Here is a 25002-nt window from a genome sequence, read left to right on the forward strand (position 1 = left end):
CATGTTGAGATGTCAAAAATAATGTTGATAATATTTTCGTCTTAAAATAAACAAACTTTTCCTAAAATAATTCGTCTCTGGACGAATCTATCTTCGTGTGGGGGTAGAGGGTTGGAGGGTTGGTACGTCTGCCCCGTTCCGTCGCAAAAACTGTGTTGATGGTCGGAAAAAAACGGTCAAGGGTGGTGCCGTCATTAGGCCGGTCGGAAGATGGTTTCGGGCAGGCGAAACCGGTCACCCCCGCGCTAACGACATCTCAGAAGAGCCGGCGCCATCTTGCGGAGGAAATGAAAGGGATTACTGCTTCCGGTCCGATATTTTCGAGTGCGAAGAATATATTTTATGTTTTTCGAGTACTGCGTTTGTTGCCTGGCTTCGCTTCATTCTTGTTTTTTTATTATTTATTTTTTTATTTATAAATCGCTCACTCCTTTCAAGAACGTCATACATAAAAAAAAAAGATATTTCAGGAGAACGTTTTTTAAGTTTAAAAATATAACACAATGTATTAAAAATAAATATCAAGCCACTTATTGAACATTTTACTGTGCAACAGATATTTTAAGGTAAAATGTGAAGGTTTTTTTCTCCATTTGAAGAATATTTAATAAATTTAAAAAAAAATAATTAAACAATACATTTTTTTCAAAATGCAAAAACAAAATTTTCTGCCCTGTAGCGGGTAAATACTAAGTTAAAAATATGCCTTTTTTGCTGGGATATAGTACATTTTCTGGGCATTCCGAAAACATGCACAACTGAAAATTGACGATTTCGATTTATGACATTCTTGAAAGGAATGTTTTTATCACTGATTTTAATATTTTACACATATTTTTTTTATTAAAAAAGGCTTAATCTTTTCAAAACGATTTTTAATAATCGATGCGATCTCTCAGAAGAATGTGCGACAAAACGATGTATGATAGATGTGCGAATGGTGAAATAAGGAAGGAATGCAAAGCTGAGATAAGCATTATCGATAAAATTAAGAAAGGTGTGTTGAGATGGTTTGGACATGTAGAACGAATGAGTGAGGAAAGAACGGTAAAACAAATTTATGAGGCGAATGTTATTGGGAAAAGAAGCAGAAGAAGACCGAGAAAAACATGGCACGATCAGGTATGCCAAATACTTGAAAGTGGTCAGGTTAGGAGCCGTAACAATCGGCGGGTATGTATGAGGAGATGCATGAACGTGGAAGAGGCGAAGAATGTTTGCAAGGACAGAGTGGTGTGGCGCTCTATTCTCTCTGCCTACCCCTGCGGGGAAGCGGCGTGATGGTTAGTTAGTTTTTAGTTATGTAATATTTATAGCACAAAATATTTATTGCTCATTTAGTTTTACGAGATTAACAAATATTTTTAAAAAATGATCATATAAGTATTTATTGATTATTGCAAAATAATAATTGAGATATATTGTCCCAATAGTATTGGTGAGTGGGTCGTTTGTGTCCTAACAGTATTTATGATAGTAAAATACCCATTTTTATTTTAGGAAAAAAAAAAAAAACAAACATAAACTATTGCTGCACGCTATATAAGTAAAACAAAATTATAAATTGCTTACTTGACAATTTCGAGTTTCTGCTCAGTAAAAAGCTCCTTTTGTCTTTAAATGTCTCTAGTGAAGTTCTAGTGATTCAAGATTAGCAGTGTGGTTGTCAGTAATTGGTAGAATTAGTGAATATTACACGTGTGTAAAGTGATTAACTTAAACCAGTCTATGACGGTCGTCAGCCCCGTAAATGCCCAAACTTTTTACAGATATTGTTCTTCATCTTGGATGAGATGTCAAAAAAACAATTTTTAATGATTAAGCCGTCCATTTTCCACAAATTTAATGCCAAATCAACAAACAACGTATTTTTAACGTTTCTTCCTATAAAATCCGGTTTCCAGCCTCATCCCCTCGCCTCATCCCGGAAGTCCTAATCCCGCAACAATGATAAATTGTATGATATGGCATAACCCTCGCGACGGATACTAAGCGAATTTTTTCCTAAGCCATTTTTTCCTCCCGCAAAAGTGTGGCGCCTGTCCCCGGCAGACGTCCGCTCTACCGACAGAAGATAAATATCGCGAGAAGCTGTGCGAATTTTCGAATTTGCGACGAGGAATTGAATTTGTCAAGATGGTGGAGATTGCAGTCGCGAATGCGGCTGCAACGAGTGAGGAATGATTTTTCATAAACCATATTTAAATATATATTACAAATTTATGAGGCGAATTTAATTGGAAAAAAGAGCAGAGGAAGACCGAGAAAAACTTGGCACGATCAAGTATGCCAAATACTTGAAAAGTGGCCAGGTTAGGAGTCGAAACAACTGGCGGATATGTATGAGGAGATGCATGAACGTGGAAGAGGCGAAGAATGTTCGCAAAGACAGAGTGGTGTAGCGTTCTATTCTCACTGCCTACCCCTGCGGGGGAACGGCGTGATGTTAGTTAGTTAGATAAATATATATTACAGATAAATATATATTCTAAAGAAAAATTCATATTCGAGATACCAACATGACTTTTACATTACCGAAATGCAATACAAAACAATTTCAACAGAACTTTAAATAACCATCCAAGGGAACCAAGTACTTCAATAACCTTCCTACAGGTATAAAAATTTTAAGACATTAACATGCCAAAAAGAAAAAAAAAAATTGTATTTATGTTTATCGATTATGAAAACAATCACACACAAAAAAATATTTAAAAAAAAATACCAAGAAACATAAACATTAAATAATAAGTGTGAGTCCCTCTCCAAGCACAAGCACAATCATTTTATGATTGAAAAAGTAAAAATGTCCAGAAAATTAGTTAAAATTATCAAAATAAAACTTTTGTAACCACATTAATTATATATACTTAAGTAAAGGAATATTACTTAAAATATTTTTTTAAACAAAGCATTTATGTTTTTTTTTTTAATTTTCATTTGATTTGTTTATTATAAGGTACTTTTTACAAAACACGTTTTATTTTTTTATGAACGTCTTACTAAGCACACCCCGTGACACGACGTTCATTTACATTAGAAAAAATATTATTTTGAAATTACAAATATTACAACATAGAATACGAAATAAAATTACGTCAACAAAATAAGTACAGTTTAGTATGTATAGTGAGGAATTGCCAAGTATGCAAAAATAATAGTGTGATTAGCTGACTTTATTCAAGTGGGGTGACCAACTTTAATATATTTTTATTTTTAACTTTATAAAATAAAACAACTTTGTTTTAACCATTTTTTATTGGTACACTTTTTTCAACCGGTTTCGACAAAAATCTTGTCATCTTCAGGGTTTATGTACTAATTCTAAAACATTGAAATACCCATAGTTATAGTTTTTTTCCTTGCCTTACGATAGCAAAAACTTCCACACACTCCGTACACCATGTGAAAATGTGATTTAAAAAAACGGGAAAAAACTCCTATATGTTGCTTTTATTAAGCATTGCGCAGCGAATAAGAGTGGACGTACTCGATGCGTAATACTACATAAAAGCAACATTTATGTTTTTTTCCGTTTTTTAAATCACATTTTCATATGGTTTACGGAGTGCGTGGAAGTTTTTGGTATCGTAAGGGAAAAGTAATTAACTATAACCTAACTATGAGTATTTCAATTTTTGAGAATTAGTACATAAACCCTGATGTTGACAAGGTTCTTGTCGAAACCGGTTGAAAAATTTGTAATAATAAAAAGTGGTTAAACAAAGTTGTTTTATTTCATAAAGTTTATAAAATGTGCCACAAAGTATCTGCGAAAAACATTCAAGAATTTTTTTATTTATCCAATTGAAGCAAGATTCAGTGTCCTTGTTTTTTTCAGTTTTTTTTTTGATGCAGCAACAAAATAATAATGAACGATGTTAAGTCACGCCAATAAAGTGTTTGTTCTCATCTCAGTCTTAGTATCGTTGACGGATGTGCCAAATTGATTATGTTTCAGAACTGATTGTATAATGTACCGAGATTTTCAGAATTGAAATGGGAAATAAATACAATACCGTTGTAATCCAATTAAAAGAACTTTGTTTTAAAATCGAGAAACTTGCAAAAACCTTACTGGTTTTTTCATTGCCAAAATCATACATATCTTAAAATTAAAAAAATATATATATAAAATTTAACTGGTGCATACCAAAACAAAATCTTGAGTTAAAACCTAACTGGTTGTTTATTACTAAAAATAAATATTGTAAGAAAAAAAAAACTTTTAGTTATCTTTATTTATTCAATATTACCCTGGACTGATACCTGAAGCGGAGGGATGATCACCTTTCCTTCGTGTGTAAACGATCAAGATAACACTGCGTTTATATGACGCAGTGCCCTGTGCACCATTGGCGTGCGGATAAGGGTTCTATTATTATTTATAGTTATCTAATTGGTGCGTACCAAAACATTATCATGAATTAAAATCTAACTGGTTGTCTATTACTTAAAATATATCTTGTAATTCAATCGAAAAACTTGTAAGATATTGTTTTCAGCCAAAACCATAATAAAATCTAGTAACTTGAAAAACCTAACTAATATTTTTTTATCCAAATATAATTTTGTTAGCGAAATTGTCAGTGCGTCCGTATTTAAAAAGCGTTATTTTTATAATACTTCATATTTTATTGCTCAATATTTTATTATTTTCTATTAGTTTATTTTTTTTATTTTCAATTTCGTACATTATCAGTTTATTAATTATATAATTTTGGTAAGATTTTCACGTTTTTAAATATTATTTTATTGTTTTTTTTTATTATTTACCGATTCGGCATTAACTTTGTGTAATGACATGATTATTTTAATAAAAATTAAACATTTGAATAATCCACTTAATTGAGTTTTATTTTTATTTACGACTAGTTTCGAAAACGACAATTGTTTTCATCTTCTGGTACAAATAAAAACATTTAATTTTAATTTAATTAAAACATTTAGTTTTAATTTGTACCAGAAGATGAAAACAATTGTCGTTTTCGAAACTAGTCGTAAATAAAAATAAAACTTAATTAAGTGGATTATTCAAGTGTTTAATTTTTATTGTTTTTTTTTAATAATATTTCCCTGTTTTAATCACCTCTAGACATTATTTAGACCATAAGTATTGTAGATACTGACATTTCATAGTGGAACTGCATTTTATATAATAAATTACAAATACATTTATAGTTTTTTTCCACATTTATTTTATTCGACTAGTGATTGGGTTTTGTCGTTACAGACATCATCAGACTGGTTTTATTAATTATCAGTATATTGTACAAGTATATAAATACACACAAAAAAAAACTCTACCACTGATTACCGAATCAAATATTAATTCAAATAACCAGTGAATACATTTTTAAAACTGTCCATTTGTAACTAATCTCATGATTGACAACTATATTGAAATTTGAGTAGTATAGTTGTTATCAAGGGTTGAATGGTGAATATTCCAGTAAATAAAATGCTCACCTATACCAGCCAACGAATGCTTTTATAAACGTCTAGATTTCCATATCCCAATTTAATAACTTTACTTGATTAAAATGCTTTTTGTTCACGTTACAATGCATCGTTTCACGCATTCTCCAAATTGATTAGTCGAACCGACCAAAACTAACTCAATTAGCTCACATTCAAAAGCACACACATCCATTATCGCCTATTACTTAGCTGGCTAATCTTTATAACCACTGCCAGTGTCTTCGACTGTCTCCTCCCCCCAACCCAGTGAGAGCAAACTGCCCCAAATCCCTCTAGATAAATCACTGTCAAGCGCGGAATTCATCTCTGTCACTATATGGGACATTGGTTTGTCTTAGAATAAAAATAATAGTCGTTAAAGAATGTACTTACTGGGTGGATTGAGTGCAGATTTGTAAGATGCAAAGGGGGTGATTCTTAACTGTGCCTTATACTGACCGCCGAATCTGGGGTAGGCTGATGATATAAACTCACATCGCTCACTCCTTTCAAAAACGTCATAAATCAAAAATAGTTCATTTTCAGTTGTGCGTGTTTTCGGAATGTCCAGAAAATGTACTATATCCCAGCAAAAGAGGCATATTTTTAACTTAATATTTACACGCTACAGGGCAGAAAGTGTTGTTTTTACATTTTGAAGAAAATTTATTGTTTAATTTAAAAAAAAAGGTATTTTTCAAATGGAGAAAAAACCTTCAGGTTTAATCTAAAATGATCTGTAGCACAGTTAAAAGTTCAATAAGTGGCTTGATATGTATTTTTAATAAATTGTATTATATTTTTAAACTTTAAAAACTACATACTAATAAAAGAGTTTCTGCTCAATAAAAAGCATATTTTTTATCTCACCAATAGATGTCTTTAGTGAAGTTCTAGTGATTCAAGAACAATGTTTAAAAATTGGTTCATATATCGCTCACTTTACATAAAAGTGTCATGATATAATTGATATGCACAATAGATTTTAACAAATAGTGGTATTTGCCAACTAAAACTTAAATAAGAAATATAAAATCACTTAAAAACGTTTGAGAATATTTTTGTTTTAATATTTTGTTTACAACATTCTGAGTGTGTCCATACTTGTTAACAAATCTGAATCATCTCCAATTATGGGAGTTATTTTTCACATTGTTTTTTTTTGACATCACATCAGACTCATATTCTTCTTCATCTTTGATAAGATGTCAAAAAATAATATGAAAATTAACTTCCATAATTCAAAATAATCCAGATTTGTGAACAGCCATTTGGACGCACTCAAAATGTTGTAAATAAATAAACTGGTAAAATTAAAACCTAAAGTAATAAATAATAAATATAAAAGATATTTTTTCTTGAATGTTTTCAGCAGATATTTTGTGGCACATTTTATAAACTTTATAAAATTAATAAACTTTGTTTTCACCACTATTTTTTTTTTGTATAATGATATTTTATTTTTATATTTTATTTGAAAATGATGTTTTCTGGCGTTTCTCATGTTTGTGATAATAATCCAGGATTCGAACCTCACATACTAATAAAACAGTTTCTTCTCAATAAATAGCTTATTTTCATCTCACCAATAGATGTCTCTAGTGAAGTTCTAGTGATTCAAGAACAATGTTTCAAAATTGGTTCATACATATAGAACTTTCAAGAATTTGAGTAGTGTGGTTGTCAATAATGGGTAGAATTGGTGAATGTTACACGTATGTGAAGTGATCACTTATACCAGTTTATAACGGTCGTAAGCCTTGTAAATGAACGGACTTCTCCATATTCTTCTTCATCTTTTATGAGATGTCAAAAAAAGAAAAACTTAAATTTTTTAATAAGCTTACGAAAACGATATAATTTATCCGTGATCCATTTAAACACGAAGTATATTGAATGAAATTTAATATCTTAAATTTAAAACGAACAGTTCTGAATTTTCTAAATGACTATGTTGACGACAATAGATCTTGAATTACACGAAATAAACGAATTCCGTGAATATATTACTATCAATTCAGGTAACAAACGCAAAATAGAGAAATCAAAATGGAATTCTTCGCTCACAATGAAACACACTTTAGTTCCATTTCGAGCAGTTCCATTCTGAATGAAATAAATAAATCAAGCTGTCAATCAACCGGAACATCTCATTTAACTTAACGCCATAAAACGGTTAAACTGGCCGATACATTGATGAGAATAATTTAAATAATTTTCTTATTTAAAAAAAAAAAAACAAAAAACAAAAAAAAACAAAAACAAAAAAAAACAACAAAAAAAACCCTTATCCGCACCCAATGGTGCGTAGGGCACTGCGTCATATAAACGCAGTGTTATCTTGATCGTTTACACACGAAGGAAAGGTGATCAGCCTTCCGCTTCAGGTACCAGTCCAGGGTAATATTGAATAAATATTACAGTGAAAAAATCACTTATATTTATTTTACCCCCCTTGGGAATCGAACCTGGGACCTCCAGAACGGTAGCCGAGCGTGCTGACCATTACACTACGGAGGCGGACACTTTACTTATTTACTTTACTTATTTACTAAAAAAATCTAGGAACCTTGTATCAATGAAAATAGTAACGCGGGAATTTTAATAACAACATTTTCAGTGTGTCCAAATACTTGTTCATAAATCTGTGATTTTAGCAAATAGTGGTATATGCCATGTAATACTTAAATTAAAAATATAAAATATTCATAAATCTGTGATTCTAGCAAATAGTGGTATATGCCATGTAATACTTAAATTAAAAATATAAAATGTTCATAAATCTGTAATTTTAGCAAATAGTGGTATATGCCATGTAATACTTAAATTAAAAATATAAAATGATCATAATTCTGTGATTCTAGCAAATAGTGGTATATGCCATGTAATACTTAAATTCAAAATATAAAATGTTCATAAATCTGTGATTCTAGCAAATAGTGGTATATGCCATGTAATACTTAAATTAAAAATATAAAATGTTCATAAATCTGTGATTTTAGCAAATAGTGGTATATGCCATGTAATACTTAAATTAAAAATATAAAATCACGTAAAAACGTTTGAGGATATTTTATGATTTAAGGTGAACGTACTAATATTTTTTTTCAACATTCACACTTGTTCACAAATCTGTGAAAAAGTATTAGGACGCACTCAAAATTATAATTAAAAAAAATAATAAAAATGGAAATGATATTTCTGGCGTTTCTCATGTATGTGATTATAATCCTGGATTCGGACTTCACATACCAATAAAAGAATTTCTGCTCAATAATAAGCTTCTTTTTATCTCATCATTAGATGTCTCTAATGAAGTTCTAGTGATTCAAGAACAGTGTTTTGAAATCGGTTCATATATATAGAACTTCCAAGAATTTGAGTACTGTGGTTGTCAATAATGGGTAGAATTGGTGAATCCTAGTGACTCATAGTACACGTTTGATAACACTGGCCAACAATTTACAACTTTTATTTTGTAACTGGCACAAAAATACCTGATATTTATTAACTCTGCATAGCTGAATTCAAAAACGAAAGCAAAAAAAAATGTAGCATTTCAGATTTTTTAGTTATGGATATTTTTAATTCTGATATTGACTTAACTTTATATTATTATTTTTGTATGAATATATATAAACATGTAATATCGTATTTAATACGAATAAGTTAATATATTTCCACTGTTACTCCATAATTATCAATACTTTTTTTTAATCCCTTAAACCTTAGACTAAAGCATGTCTAGATACCAACCACTATTACGTTTTCAACCTACGGGTCCATACAAATAATAGTATGACTAAAACATCAAAACTTGACGTGATACAAACTTGTCACCATATGGACTTTGAATAAGAACGATTAACTTGGTCCAAATCAGTCATCAAAATTTCAGTTACTAAATCATTGTTGTCCAGTGTTATAAGATGCACTCTCAAGTATCTAAGCAATCTATCGAAATGTTGAATAACATAACGTTGCTCATAGAGTGACGCAGAGATGTTCGTTCATGAAATAGGCTGATGTCTCTTTGTGCCTTCGGATCGTTGACTCGTACCAAACTAGGCAAAATAAACACCTGAAATGTTCAAAGGCAAGTTCTGATACACACTTCAATAATATCAGAAGTTGAATCAAATTTATTTATTTATTGATTTGGAATTGACGTGAAACAATATGATGACAGAAATATAAAAATAAAATACTTTTATAAGACTGTTTATAAACTGTATATAATTATATATTTCTAATAAATGTAATGTAGTTATAGCAAATAAAAACCTAAAACTTAAAGTTTAAAAATTATCATTTCTTTAATGTTTTTCGCAGATACTTTGTGGCACATTTTATAAACTTAATAAAATAAAATAAAAACTTTGTTTTAACCACTTTTTGTTGGTACACTTTTTCCTACCGGTTTCGACAAGAACCTTGTCATCATCAGAGTTTGTTTACAATAACCTAACTATGAGTATTTCAATGTTTTAGAATTTGTATATAAACCCTGATGTTGACAAGGTTCTTGTCGAAACCGGTTGGAAAAATTGTACCAATAAAAAGTAGTTAAAACAAAGTTTCTGGCCAAAGTATACAATAAAATAAAATAATAACTAAGTGATTTTTTCTCCGTTAATTTTCACCAGACTGATGATGTCAGTTACGACGAAACCCGGTTGCTGGTCAAACAAAATTCATGTGGTTGGAAAAAGTGTAACTTTAAAAAGTGGTTATAACAAAGTTGTTTTATTTTATTTAGTTTATAAAAAGAATTAATAAGTGGAGATAATCCTGATTCGTGAAATATTTGGACACACTCAAAATTATTTTCACCATTCTACCCACAATACTTAAATTCTTGGAACTTCTAATTTTATTTATCAATTTAAAAAGCAACTATTTGAATCAACTAGAATTTCACTGGAGACATCTATGATGAGATGAGAGAAATTTTTTACTAAGCAGTAACACTTTCATTTGTATATTATACTCTTTTATTTAATTTGGACACACTCAAAATGTTGTAAACCTTTTTTTTGTATTTAGCAGAAGGCCTTTTATTTGTTTTACATACTGGGAGACGCCCGAATATAAAACATCTAGTTTAAAAGTCCACCGGCCAGAACGCGGGCGTTTCGAAATGCCTCCCGATCACATCTTCGAGCGCAGGGTCCGCTGGTACAATTACGGTGAAACCATAGAGAATCGTGGCCCAGTCGTGCGTGCAGCGATCTCGCTTGTGGAGTGCGACCGTTCGATACAGGTAGCGACCACATTGTATGATAGGACCACTTACATTTTTTATCCCCGGCGCGACCTCGAGTCGCTCTGGGCTGGGCGAACTGTCAAAATTGCATTATTTGTGTGTTTAAAATCTGGGCGTAATATGTTTATAGGTATTAGAAAAATATACAAGCCACTATGGGCGTTTCTTTGGGGTAAATATTTGCATCAAGTAATAAAAAATATTTATTTGACCCTCTTGAGAATCGACCCTCTTGGGAACCGAAAATAAATATTAGTGATTTTTCAGTCTAATATTTATTTAATATGACCCTGGACTGGTACCCGAGGCGGAAGGCTGATCACCTTTCCTTCGCGTATTTAACGATCAAGATAACACTGCTTCTATACGATGCAGTGCCCTATGCACCACTTGGTGCAGATAAGGGTAAGTAGTAGTAGTAGAATAAAAAATGGCATTTTCAATATCACTCATTCAGTTACTTCTTGATTCGGGATTAACTTTGTATGATTTAAATACATAAAAAAAACATGAAGAAGAATATGGAAGTCTGGGCATTAACGGGGCTGACGACCGTCATAGGCTGGTTTAAGTGATTCCTTTACACATGTGTAACATTCACCAATTCTACCCATTATTGACAACCACACTACTCAAATTCTTGGAGGTTCTATATATATGAACCAATTTAGAAACCTTGTTCTTGAATCACTAGAACTTCACTAGAGACATCTATTGGTGAGATGTAATGAAGCTTTTTACTAAGCAGAAACTCTTATATTAATATGTGAGGTCCGCATCCTGGATTATAATCACACACATGAAAAACACCAAAAAATAGCTTATAATTTAACCAGATAATTTATTTACAACATTTAAATACAAAATAAACATACAAAATGTTGTAAACACTCATTTAGTTACGTATAGATTCGGGATTAACTTTGTATGATTTAAATACACAAAAAAGTTATAAAATACCACTTTTTGAAAAACAAAATACAATGAATTGAACTGTCAAATTACATAATTTGTATGTTTAAATTCTAGGCATATATGTAAGTACATTTACACATATTTCATTTACAATAAAACGAAAACTTTACTAAGGGGGTTTCTGCATCTATTTCTTAGGGCCTAAAGCATTTTATTATTTGACACTAAACATAGGTGAAGAAGAATATGGAAGTATATACATATATCGCTCTCTCCTTTCAACAACGTCATATATCAAAAATCGTCAATTCTCAATTGTGCAAGTTTTCAGAATGCCCAGAAAATGTACTATATCCCAGCAAAAGAAGCATATTTTTTAACTTAATATTTACCCGCTACAGGGCAAAAAGTGTTGTTTTGCGTTTTGCAGTTTGTATTGTTTAATTATTTTATTAAATATACTAAATATTTTTCAAATGGAGAAAAAACATTCAGGTTTTACCTAAAAAGATCTGTTGCATAGTAAAAAGTTCAATAAGTGGCTTGATATTTATTTTTAATAAACTTTATTTTATTTTTAAACTTTAAAAACGATCTCCTGAAAAAACATTTTTTTTATGTATAACGTTGTTGAAAGGAGTGAGTGATGTGTCACAATATATTTGAAGAAAAGGTGTTATTTATCAAGTGAAATTCAAATTAAAAATAAAATATTATAATTAAAAAATAACAAATATAGCAAAAAAATATAGCAATAAAATATAGCAAAAGGCACAATGTTCCTGTTGGGAAATATAATGGGCAACAAGTCTCATTTTATTCGGTGAGCAAGCTTTTGGGTTTATGTAAAAATGTACCTCGCACGATGGGCGAAACGGCTCTAGAATAATCACAGTGATTAGTAGCTAATGGATCGGCTGCTGTAATGGCAGCCGCCAGTCCAGGGTTCGATCTCCGCTCAATTATCCTAAGTAATGCACGCAAGTACTTGAGTGCAATTTCGTATCGGCTCGTATGTGTTAAGGATTCGGATTTATAGAGGCTTTAAGTGCGAGTATGTATAAATCATGTAATCATTATTATATTTCCATTAAGGAGGCGCGTACGTGATTGTTTAAATATTGATTAAGGAACGGGTGCATTGTCCGCCTCCGTGGTGTAATGGACAGCACGTTTGGCTAACGTACTGGAGGTCCCGGGTTCGATCCTCAGGGGGGTTGAATAAATAAAAGTGATTTTATTATTTCGAGAAATAAAAATACTTTGTGTTTTGATCGATTCACATTTTTATTAACCAACTAGTTTCGGCAACAACCTGTTGCCCTCTTCAGGGCATTCATAAATTAAACCCTGAAGAGGACAACAGGTTGTTGCCGAAACTAGTTGGTTAATAAAAATGTGAGTGGATCAAAACACAAAGTATTTTTATTTCTCGAAATAATATATCAATATGATCCACAAAGTAAATGCTTTCAATATTCAAAACAAAAGTGATTTTTTTCACTCTTGTATTTATTATATTTTACCCTGGGCTGGTACCTGAAGCGGAGGGCTGATCGTCTTCCCTTCATGTGTTGACGATCAAGATAACGCTGCGTTTATATGATGCAGAGCCCTATGCACCATCGGGTGCAGATGAGGGTTGACGAAGGAGAATGAATTTATATAATACTTGAATCTAATGTAAAGTTTATCTTAGAGATAGCAAAATGCAATACCAAACAATTCCAACAGGACTTTGAATATTTGGGAACCAAATACTTAAATAAACTTCCTACAGATAAAAAAATGATGACATTAAAATGCTAAAAAATAAATTAAATTACAAAACATATATATACATGTTGATCGAAGAAAAAAAAAACAATTTAAAAATAAACACATATTTGTAAAAATAAATTATATCACCCACAAACATAAACAATAAATAATAAGTATAAGTTCCTATCTAATCACAACTGCTTTATCTCTTTATTACTGTAATTAATTTCTAGATAGGCAAGTAGAAATGTCTCGAAAATTAATTAAATTTTATCAAAAAAACTCTTGTTACAAAACATATTAAATAAAAAAATATATTAAAAATGATCAACGTCAGAATTACTGAAAAAGTCCTACCTTCATGGGGGGTGCGTAGTCAACAGCCATCATGCAGTCACTTCCCACCCCTAATTCCGTCTTGATCATGGGTGGTGCGTGGTGGTAAAGTTGACCCATTTGGGGGTGGACTCCCCCCTCCCCTCTAGCACTATACCACGCGGTATACATAATTAATTAATAACTTAATCACTTATTATTAAAATAGCTCAAAATCATTATTTAAAAAAAGTCAAATTCACTCTCATATTAGTTTTTTAGTAACATAACAAAAAATATAAAACTTTCTTTAAAAATTTATTTAAAAAAAAACTGAAATAGTCAATTGATTTTCTTTCTTATTTTAATATTCACTTTTAAACAACGTTTTGACAAATATCCAGAAAAAAAAGCTTTTTTTAAAACACAAAAAAATCTATACATATAAAATATTAACACAATTTTTCAAACTTTTGAAGCCGACTCAATATTTTACTGTTGTACAGTTTAAGAAATAAAAATCACGTTTTTTATCAGTTTAAAAATAAATATTTTCAATACTTTTTAATTTGATTATATTTGGTACTTAACATTTCTTAAATGACTATTTTTTTATTTAAAATTAACAAAAAGCGGTTTATTATTATTATTTTACATATTTTGTATAAAATTTTCAGCTGTCGCCTCCTGAAAAAAAGAAAAGAAAATTTTAGACAAAATAATTTTTTAATGGATTCTAAGAATTTGTAAGTCTATTTTCAGATATAATTAATTCAATTAAGTATAACTGCAATACTGTAAAGGTAGTGGACTATTTATTTCCCAATTACTTATCATAACTTGAGGTCAACCTACTCCGGCGGAGCAATAATAATTGGGAACGGTTTAAAGTGTGACGTCACTTCCTTGCCGATTCTAGGAAGATATTGGGGTGACCAAACTTTATTTTATGAAATTATTTTTTTGTGAAATAGAAATCGAAATAATTATCACTGTATCTCAAATGTTATAAAATTTAAACAAAAAAATGTAAGGTGATTATTTAAGAAAATTAATAAATGTTTTGAAGCAATTTTGCATTCAGTATTTTGGAATAAAATGATGATTAAAAAAAATAATACTTGCAAGACCATTTTTTCAAGTTTAATTATGTAAACTTAACTACTTTCGAGAACAACAAATGTTCTCAATAATAGTTCGAATTTCACCTTTTAATGAGAAGATCTGTAATTCTCAAAACTAGTCATGTTTACATTAATAATAATAAACTCAAAAAGTGATCTTATATAAGTAATATATTTGTGAATTTCAACAAGGTTAACGTTGATTTTCCTAAATACATTTATGTGTTATGATTTTTAGTATTTTTTTATAAAGTATACCATTGGTGTTTTGTACTTTTTACTGGTAACTTAATAAGAATTAAAACATTCAGTGTCTTTAAAAAATGAATTAATTTTGTTTTCACCACTTTTTTTAATAATACAATTTGACCTACCGGTTTCGACAATACTTTGTCATCATCAGGGTTTATTTTAAATAAAAACATTAAAAAACTCTCAGCAAAAACTTTCACACACTCCATAAAAATCCTAAAAATCCTGATGATGACAAGGTATTGTCGAAACCGGTAGGTTAAATTGTATTAACAAAAAAGTGGTGAAAACAAAGTTAATTAATTTTATAAAGGTATTTTAAAATGTGCCACAAAGTATCTGCGGAAAACATTCAAGAAACAAATATTCAGTTTTAAAATTATAAGTAGTGTGGTCATCCTAAAAAATCACCGGGTCAAACTCATTTTTGATGTACATCAGGCATAAATGATGAATCATCTGGTCGAAATTCGAGCAAAAAAGTAATAAGCTTATCAACCAAAACAGCTTCCGTGCGCCTCCACATAAAAACACCGGACCACTGTCCAAACATTTTAAATTAGATCTCTTTTTTTCATTTTTTTTTCAACGCGGCAACCAAAAGTTGAAAGCGTTTTTTACGGCGTCAGAACCGAGGTTTATTTAATAATCTCGAGGTGATTTGGGTCTTGAGTTAATACAGATATTTTCCATACAGATTAATCGCGTGATTAGTGTAATAGGTAAATGTTTGATTGTGTAATTCGAACCTTATTTTTTTAGATAATAATTGTATCGATCGATGAAAATTGTACAAAGGTAGATAGTAATATATTCTTCAAAGCCTCATCCGCACCCAATGGTGCATAGGGCACTGAATAATATAAACGCAGTGTTATCTTGATCGTAAACACATGAAGGAAAGGTGATCAGCCCTCCGCTTCAGGAACCAGCCCAGGGTAATATTGAATAAATGTTATAATAAAAAATCACTCTAATTTATTTGAACCCCCTCCTGGGATTCGAACCCGGGACTTCCAGTGCGGAAGCCGAGCGTGCTGACCATGACATTATGGTGGCGGACACTAGTAATATGGAAGTGTTTTAAAAAAGGTAAAATTACAACCTTATTGGGTGTGTCCAAAACCTTGTCCTAAATAAAAGAGTTTCTGCAAAATAAAAGCTTTCTTAAACCAACCATAGATGGCTTTCGTATACTTAAACGTAAGGCGTCATGAGATCAATGATATATTATTTATTGTTTCGGCATTCACTTTGTGGTAAGACGTGATTAAAATATAAATACAAAAACAGTTATTATTATATTTTAATGTCTAATTTCGGAAGATGCGGATTTGATTTTATTTGATGTTTATATTCAAACCCAAACCCAGTTTGACTAAACTAACCGTCACGCTGGATCACTGCAGGGGTAGGCAGAGAGAAAATAATTCCACACCAATCTGTCTTTGCAAAACAATCTTTGCCTCTTCCACATTCATGCATCTCCTCATACATACCCGCCGATTATTCCGACTTCTGACCTGACCATGCCCAAGTATTTTAAATACTTGATCATCCCAAGTCTTCCTCAGTCTTTCTCTGCTCCAATTTCTAAATACACTCGCCTTATATGTCGCTCACTCCTTTCAATAACGTCATGTATCAAAAAAAATATTTTTCAGGAGATCGTTTTTAAAGTTTAAGAATAAAATGAAATGTATTAAAAATAAATATCAAGCCACTTTTTGAACATTTTCCTGAGCAACAGATCTTTTTAGGTAAAACCTGAATGTTTTTTCTCCATTCGAAAAATTATTGTTGTCGCACATTCCTCTGAAAGATCGCGTCATTACTGAATTCAGTCTTCTTTTATCATAAAAAAAAACAATTTTTCCAATAATGGAAACAATTCGGTTATATTCAATTATACAATGGTGCATAGCGCACTGCATCGTACTGACGCAGTGTTTTGTTGATCTTTACTGACATGAAACAAATTAATTAATTATTTAATCTACATTAATTAAATCGTAATTACAATTTTAATATCTTTAAATGAAATTCAAGTCGCTTCACACGGTGTCTGAAAATTTGAAAAAAAAATTAAATCATAATTTTGAACGATTAATTTAATTAACAGAACGAGAACGGCCGAAAAAGACTTGGCACGATCAGATCAATCAGAACCTAAAATCTGGTGGTGTCAAAAGTCTGCGTAATCGGAGGGTATGTATGACTAGATGTATTTTTTTTAATTTTTTTATTATTATTTATTTATTTCATAATACATAGATACATTAAAATATACATATTTATTTCGAATAAACATTTACTATATGTATTACGGCTTTTTAGGCATGGCCTGTGTTGAGCCGAAATACTAACATGTTAATACAATATTTATATTTATTTTTATTTTTTATTTTTTATGGATATGAAAGAGGCGAGAAGTGTTTTTCAGGACAGAACGCTTGCTTTTTTGCCCAATTTCGTGATATATCAAACTAATAAAAAACATCTGAGAGGTCGAAAGAGAGAATAGAACGCCATACCAATCTGTCTTTGCAAACAATCTTCGCCTTCCTTGTTCACTATCAAGTATTTAAAATACTTGATCAAATCAAGTTTTTCTCAGTTACCTTCGATTCTATTACCAACCACATTTACCTCATAAACTTGTTTTACTATACATCTATCTCGACACATGTATATGTATGAGGAGATGCGTGATTCATGAATGTGGAAGAGGTGAAGAATATATAAGACAGAGTGGTATGACGTTCCATCCTCTCTGCCTACCCTTGCGGGAAACGGCGTTATGGAAGCAGCAGCAGTAGCAGTAGTAGTTGTAATTAAATTACTTATATTGTGAAAAAAAAAATAAGGGATTTGAAAAAAATGAAATGTATAGATTTTATTTACCACAAAGCGACTGCCGAAAAAATTAATTAAAATAATTTTTTTATTTATTTATTTTTCAAAGAATATTACATACATAAGTCAATTATATATTTTCTCGATGAGTAATTTCTATTTCTCATTTTGGGATATGGGATTAAGGTTAACAAGACTGGAACACAAATAATAAAGTTACAAAAAAGATTTTTTTAAATAACCAATACTAATACATGGCAAATTATAAAAACAATGAACAGGCATAATAAAAAGGCATAAAAAGCATATTTAAATAATTATGTAGATTGCCCAGAGCTTTTATCACTCATCAATTTTAGAGTCCCGGGAGCACAGACCAGAAACAAAATTGTATTTAAAATCCCTAAAATGCACACCAAGTCCTACCAAAATTCATTTCTAAATCGAGCCTGCGATATGTGCAATGAAATGCTTAATGAAATAGACATCAATAATGTTTCTTTTAAAACGTTTCTTTTAATCTATTCGACCAGTTGATAATGAAATGTTCTTTATACTTTATTTATTGTTTCGGCATTAACTTTGTGGTAAGACATGTTACAATGATTAAAGAAAACACTTCGTTTTTTACCACTTGAGTTTTATTAAAGACTACATGTTTCAGAAGTTAAACTTCCATCATTCAGGTCTGTATAATAACTAAAATATAAAATATAAAATTGTTCTATAAATAAGGAGAGGGGAAAGTAAGGGGAAGGGGTTAGTCAAGGAACGGAGTTTGAAAACAAAGGAAAAATGGAAAGCAATGGCGAAGAATTTTGAAACAATATATTATTTAATAAATTATTATTAGAATTCAGGTTTTTTTGTATTTCTAAATTTTCGAGATAATTCATAATTTGGCCTTTATATGGAACAAGGTGTAATAATTTTAATTTATAAGAGTGAAATGAGTGATTAGTATCCATTATATGATTTGCAAATTCCGAAAAATAATTACTAACAAGACCGCTATGATGTTCTTTACTTCTAATCTTTAAATTTCTCGCAGTTTGGCCAATATATTTTCTATCACAAACTCCGTTCCTTGACTAACCCTTTCCCCTTACTTTCCCCTCTCCTTATTTAAAGGACAATTTTATATTTTATATTTTAGTTATTATACAGACCTGAATGATGGAAGTTTAACTTCTGAAACATGTAGACTATAATAAAACTCAAGTGGTAAAAAACGAAGTGTTTTCTTTAATCATTGTAACATGTCTTACCACAAAGTTAATGCCAAAACAATAAATAAAATAGACATCAATAATGTTTCTTTTAAAACGTTTCTTTTAATCTATTTGACCAGTTGATAATGAAATGTTCTATATACTTAGTTATATTCTTAAGACAGTTTATTTAAATTGTTTTATTTTTAGATTTCTAAGGTGGAAACCTATAATTGGAGTTTAATTTTTTCGTATTTTATCATATTGTGTTATTTTTGTCGAAAAATTCTGTTGGTTTTCCAATAAAAAAGATAAAATAAAGGAATTAAATGAGAGAAACAAAAGGTAAGAAGCATATTTAAAAGAAATAATAATAGGTATCAGTATGGACTCTTCATCGAAGTCACCAAAAGGATGTATTATTATACTCTTCCAAACGTACACAGTTAATAAGCATACAGGTAACGTGCCTTTATCGATCGCATCCACCCGCGGAGGCCACGCCTACCGGAATCAAGCCCCGCCCACCGCCCACGCCCGGCCACGCCCGTTTCTTGTATTTTTTCAACCTCCCGCCTTTTTTCACCCGTTTGCCTCGCTTTTTCACCCGCTTCCCGCGCTTTTTCACCCATTTCCCGCGCTTTTTCACCCGCCTGCCGCGTTTTTGCGCCGCAGCGGCAGACGGCGCTTTTTGCGAGGAGGAAAAAAGGGTGGAAAAAGGGTTTTGTTTGAAAGTAATAAATAATGCTAGCAAATGCGGACCCACACCCACCCCTGTAGCTAGTTGCTAAGGATTTATGACGAAATACGAAATGCGGCTACAGATGTTTTTCGCTGGTTTGATATATCGCTCACTCCTTTCAACAACGTCATATATCGAAAATCGACAATTTTCACTTGTGCATGTTTTCGGAATGCTCAGAAAATGTACTATATCCCAGCAAAAGCGGCATATTTTTAACTTAATGTTTACCCGCTACAGGGCAGAATATATTGGTTTTGCATTTCGAAGAAAATGTATTGTATAATTATTTTTTTAAATATACTAAATATTTTTCAAATGGAGAAAAAACCTTCAGGTTTTACCTAAAAAGATCTGTTGCACAGTAAAAAGTTCAAAAGGCGGCTTGTTATTTATTTTTAATACATTTTATTGTATTCTTAAACATTAAAAACGATCTCCTGAAAAATCAAGTATTTTGACATATTACGTTGTTGAAAGGAGTGATCGATACGTATATAAATATAACTGATTGATTCAATTAAATCCAATTCAATTTCAATTCAATTCAATTTATTTATTTATAATTAACGTACACATTACAAACTTAATTGATCATCACGCCGTTCAAAATTGGGGTCAAAAATCAAGTTAAGCGTACATATTTGGTATGTTTATAGAATGTTGTCGTCATCAGGATTAAACATGTACATGTTTAACCCTGATGATGACAAGGTTCATGTCGAAATCGGTTAGAGAAAAATGTACCAATAAAAAAGTGGTTAAAAACAAATATATATTCTTTTTATAAAGTTAATAATCACACACATGAGAAACGCCAGAAAATACCATTTTCATTTTTATTATTAAGCTTATAATTTGACCAGATAATTTATTTACAACATTTTGAGTGTGTCCAAATACTTGTTCACAAAATCTGGATTATCTCCAATTACAGGAGTTATTTTCATATTATTTTTAAAATGTAAATGCCCAGACTTCCATATTCTTCTTCATCTTTGATGAGATGTCAAAAAGTAATATGAAAATAACTCCTGTAATTGGAGATAATCCAGATTTTGTAAACAAGTATTTGGACACACTCAAAATGTTGTAAGTTAATTTTCGTTGAAAATATTTACTCCTTTTCATAAATGTACTTAATTATGTCAAATGTGCAAAAAAAAACATGTTTAACACCAGATTTTTTAAATATTTTCTTCGCTTCATAGTATTAAAAGAGGAGATGCATGCTTGTGGAAAAGACAAAGATTGTTTGCAAAAGCAGATTGGTGTGGCGTTATATTCTCTCTTCCTACCCCAGCGGAAAAGTGGCGTGACATCTTAACTTAAAGTATATTTTTTTATCTACCAATAACACGCCTACACTGTAGGAGTAGGCAGAGATAATAAACGCTACGCTCGTTTCTGACATACATTTCTACATAGCTTTATTTGCATACATAAATTTATTATATAATAAGCACATTTATGAATAAAATACATATCACAGTAAAAAAAATAGGTGAAAAGACCATCAATTTGGATAATTTAAATAGTATTTTATTACATCTCAATATAGATGAAGAAGAATATGGAGGTCCGACCCATATTCTTGTTCATCTATGTGAAGATGTCAAAAATAATATCAAATAACTCCTATAGTTGAAGTTAATCCAGATTCGTGAACAAGTATTTGGACGCAGTCAAAATGTTGTGAATATATACGGTGTCATTTTTGTAAAATACTACCTCAAGGACGCCCTTATAAGCGCTTATATCAATCATTTTTAGATCGATGAATGGAGTCCTGGTTCCAACCCTATTGTGTGAAAGTGAAGCATGGAGTATGCAAAAGAAGGATGAAAGTAGATTGAATGCAGGAGAAGTGCATTCTCTAAAACGAATGTGCACCACAACGACGTATGATAGATGCTTGAATGGTGATATAAGGAAGGAATGCAAGTCTGAGATAACCATTATCGATATAATCAAGAGAGGTGTGTTGAGATGGTTTGGGCATGTGAATCAAATGAGTGAAGAAAGAAAATACAAACAAATTTTCTAATCGAAAGTGGTTTGTAATAGAAGCAAAAGAAGGCCGAGGAAAACTACAAAATACTACGCCCAAGTATTTCAAATACTTGAGCTCGGTTAGATCAGGAGTCAGAATAATCGGTGCGTATATATATGTCCGCCTCCGCGGTGTAATGGTTAGCGCGTTTAGCTACCGTGCTGGAGGTCCCGGGTTCGATTCCCAGGTGGGGGTCAAATAAATAAAAGTGATTTTTTCACTGTAATATTTTTTCAATATTACCCTGGTCTGGTACCTGAAATGGAGGGCTGATCACCTTTCCTTCATGTGTTAAGTATCAAGATAACACTGCGTTTATGTGATGCAATGCCCTATGCACCATCGGGTGCGGATGAGGGTTTGAATAAATATATATGAGGAGATGCATAAATGTAGAAAATGCATCAATTGTCAACAAAGACAGATCAGTGGGGCGTTCTATACTCTCTTCCTACTTCTCAGATGTTTTTCATTTGTTTGATATATCTTGAAATTGGGCTTTAAAAGGGTTGGTATATTTGTTACGTTTGAAAGAAAAGTGGTCAAAAATTAGTGATCGGTTATGTATGAGGAGATGCATGAATGTGAAAGAGGCGAATATTGTTAGCAAAAACAGATTGATGTAGCGTTCTATCCCCTTTGCTTACCACTTAGGGAAAGCGGCGTGATAATAAGTTAGCAAGCTAGTTATTATTGTATTGAAAGGGCAGTTTATCAAATCAATAAGTTAATACCCATAAAATTCTTTTAAAAACACAAGACTACGAGCGATGAAGCGTGAATCACAATGCATCGGATCAAAAGGCAGAATTATCCGTTTTTTTCTAAGAAAATGACTAATGATATAAGGAATGACTATGACACGATGCCTTAGCCGTGATTAAGTGAAATATAACAGGGGGATGACGATTTGGGGATGCTGCGTTATTTATTGCCTAGGCGGGAGATATCATCGTCTCTCTGAACGAACGAGGGTGGAAAAAGAGGGTGGTTTTAAAACTGGGTTGAAAGAAATGTAACACATTTTCTTATTACAATATTTTTCTAGGTGTTTATCTGGGATAATTACGCGAAGGCATAAGTGGTGGTCACATTATAAATGAAAGGAAAAAAATAGATGTCGCTTGTGAAGTTCTAATGATTCAATAACAATGTTTCTGAATTGGTTCATATATATAGAACTTCCAAGAATTTGAGTAATGTGGTTGTCAATAATGGGTAGAATTGGTGAATGTTACACGTGTGTAAAGTGATCAATTGAACCAGCCTATGACGGTCGTCAGCCCCGTAAATGCCCAGACTTCCATATTCTTCTTCATCTTTGATGAGATGTCAAAAATTAGATATTTGAAAGGAGTGTAATGCTGAACTAGGTTTAATTAGATAGTTTTACTTGGTTTTTACCACAATTTCTTAAAATCCATAATATACAAAACCAGCATGTGAAAGGAATCCAACAACAGTGCACCCAAGAACGTAAATTCGAAATATCTTAATAAACTAATGCAATATGGATATTCAATGTACAACATTTTGAGTGTGTTCAAATCTCTTTCACAAATCTGGATTATCTCCAATTATAGGAGTTATTTTTCATATTTTTTTTTGACATCTCAAGATAGATGAAGAGGAATAAGGAAATCTGGGCATTTACGGGGCTTACGACCGTCAAACGCTGGTTTAAGTGATCACTTTACACACGTGTAACATTTACCAATTCTACCCATGATTGAAAACCACACTATTTAAAACTAAAACATTACTTTTAACCATTTTTTTATTGGTGCTTTTCTCCAACCGGTTTTACCAAGAAATTTGGTCATCTATACTATAGAATGTATATGTTTATCCCTATAGATTCTATAGGGATAAACATATACATTCTATACTCTCCAATAGTACATGATTATCCCTAAAGACGACAAGGTTCTTGTCGAAACCGGTTGGAGAAAAGTATCTACCATTAAAAATGTGGTTAAAAAAAGTTGTAGTGTCTTTATATTAAGTTTTATAAAATGTGCTAAATTTATTTCCAGAAAACATTCTTGTAAAAATGAATGATATGCAATTACGTCTTTGATGAAAATTAACGTAGTGTTTGAACAAGCATTTTTTGAAAATGGAGATATGTTAATTATTTTCATCTTTACCAAAATAATAAAGGATTCAATGAATAAAAGTTCCCTTATAAATTATACAAGATATATAATACATTGAAATTCATTATTGATGATCTCACTTTTAACTAACTAACTAACTAACCATCACGCCGCTTCCCCGCAGGGGTAGGCAGAGAGAATAGAGCGCCACACCACTCTGTCCTTGCAAACATTCTTCGCCTCTTCCACGTTCATGCATCTCCTCATACATACCCGCCGATTGTTACGACTCCTAACCTGACCACTTTCAAGTATTTGGCCTACCTGATCGTGCCATGTTTTTCTCGATCTTCCTCTGCTTCTTTTCCCGCTAACATTCGCCTCATAAATTTGTTTTACCGTTCTTTCCTCACTCATTTGTTCTACATGTCCAAACCATCTCAACACACCTTTTTTAATTTTATCGATAATGCTTATCTCAGCTTTGCATTCCTTCCTTATTTCACTATTTGTACATCTATCATACATCGTTTTGTTACACATTCTTCTGAGAGATCGCATTTCGACTGCATTCAGTCTACTTTCATCCTTCTTTTGCCAACTCCATGTTTCACTTCCATACATTAGAGTTGGAACCAGGACTCCGTTGTGCACTGCCAGTTTAGCTTCCGCTGATAGGTTTTTATTTGCTATAACTGATTTCAGTGCACCATTCACTTTGTTCCCAGCATTCACTCTCCTTTCTATATCTTTATCAATCTTTCCATCCCTAGAAAACATACTACCCAAATACACGAAATCATCTACCTGTTCCAGAATCTCTCCGTTTACCAATATTTCACATTCAGATCTCACTTTTACTCCGGTTTTAATTATACCAATCGCATCTAATGCAAAGCTGTCTTTATACAAGTGTGAAGTTATATAAAGGTTATTTATATATTACAT

General features: G+C 31.5%; 1 protein-coding gene across 1 annotated transcript in view; it reads right to left on the reverse strand.

Moving 5' to 3' along the window:
- Positions 1-25002, reverse strand: part of LOC148306682 (uncharacterized) — a 126449-nt gene that overhangs the window by 52627 nt on the left and 48820 nt on the right. The window contains exon 2 of the mRNA XM_088264549.1: positions 13760-14404. Coding sequence (XP_088120675.1) covers positions 13760-13909 — 150 coding nt within the window. The 5' untranslated portion in view covers positions 13910-14404. The remainder of the gene's footprint in view (positions 1-13759; positions 14405-25002) is intronic.

The sequence above is a fragment of the Brachycentrus maculatus genome, unplaced genomic scaffold (genome assembly GCF_059751285.1).
Source record: "Brachycentrus maculatus isolate JH-2025_06_01 unplaced genomic scaffold, ASM5975128v1 h1tg000231l, whole genome shotgun sequence".
NCBI lineage: Eukaryota > Metazoa > Arthropoda > Insecta > Trichoptera > Brachycentridae > Brachycentrus > Brachycentrus maculatus.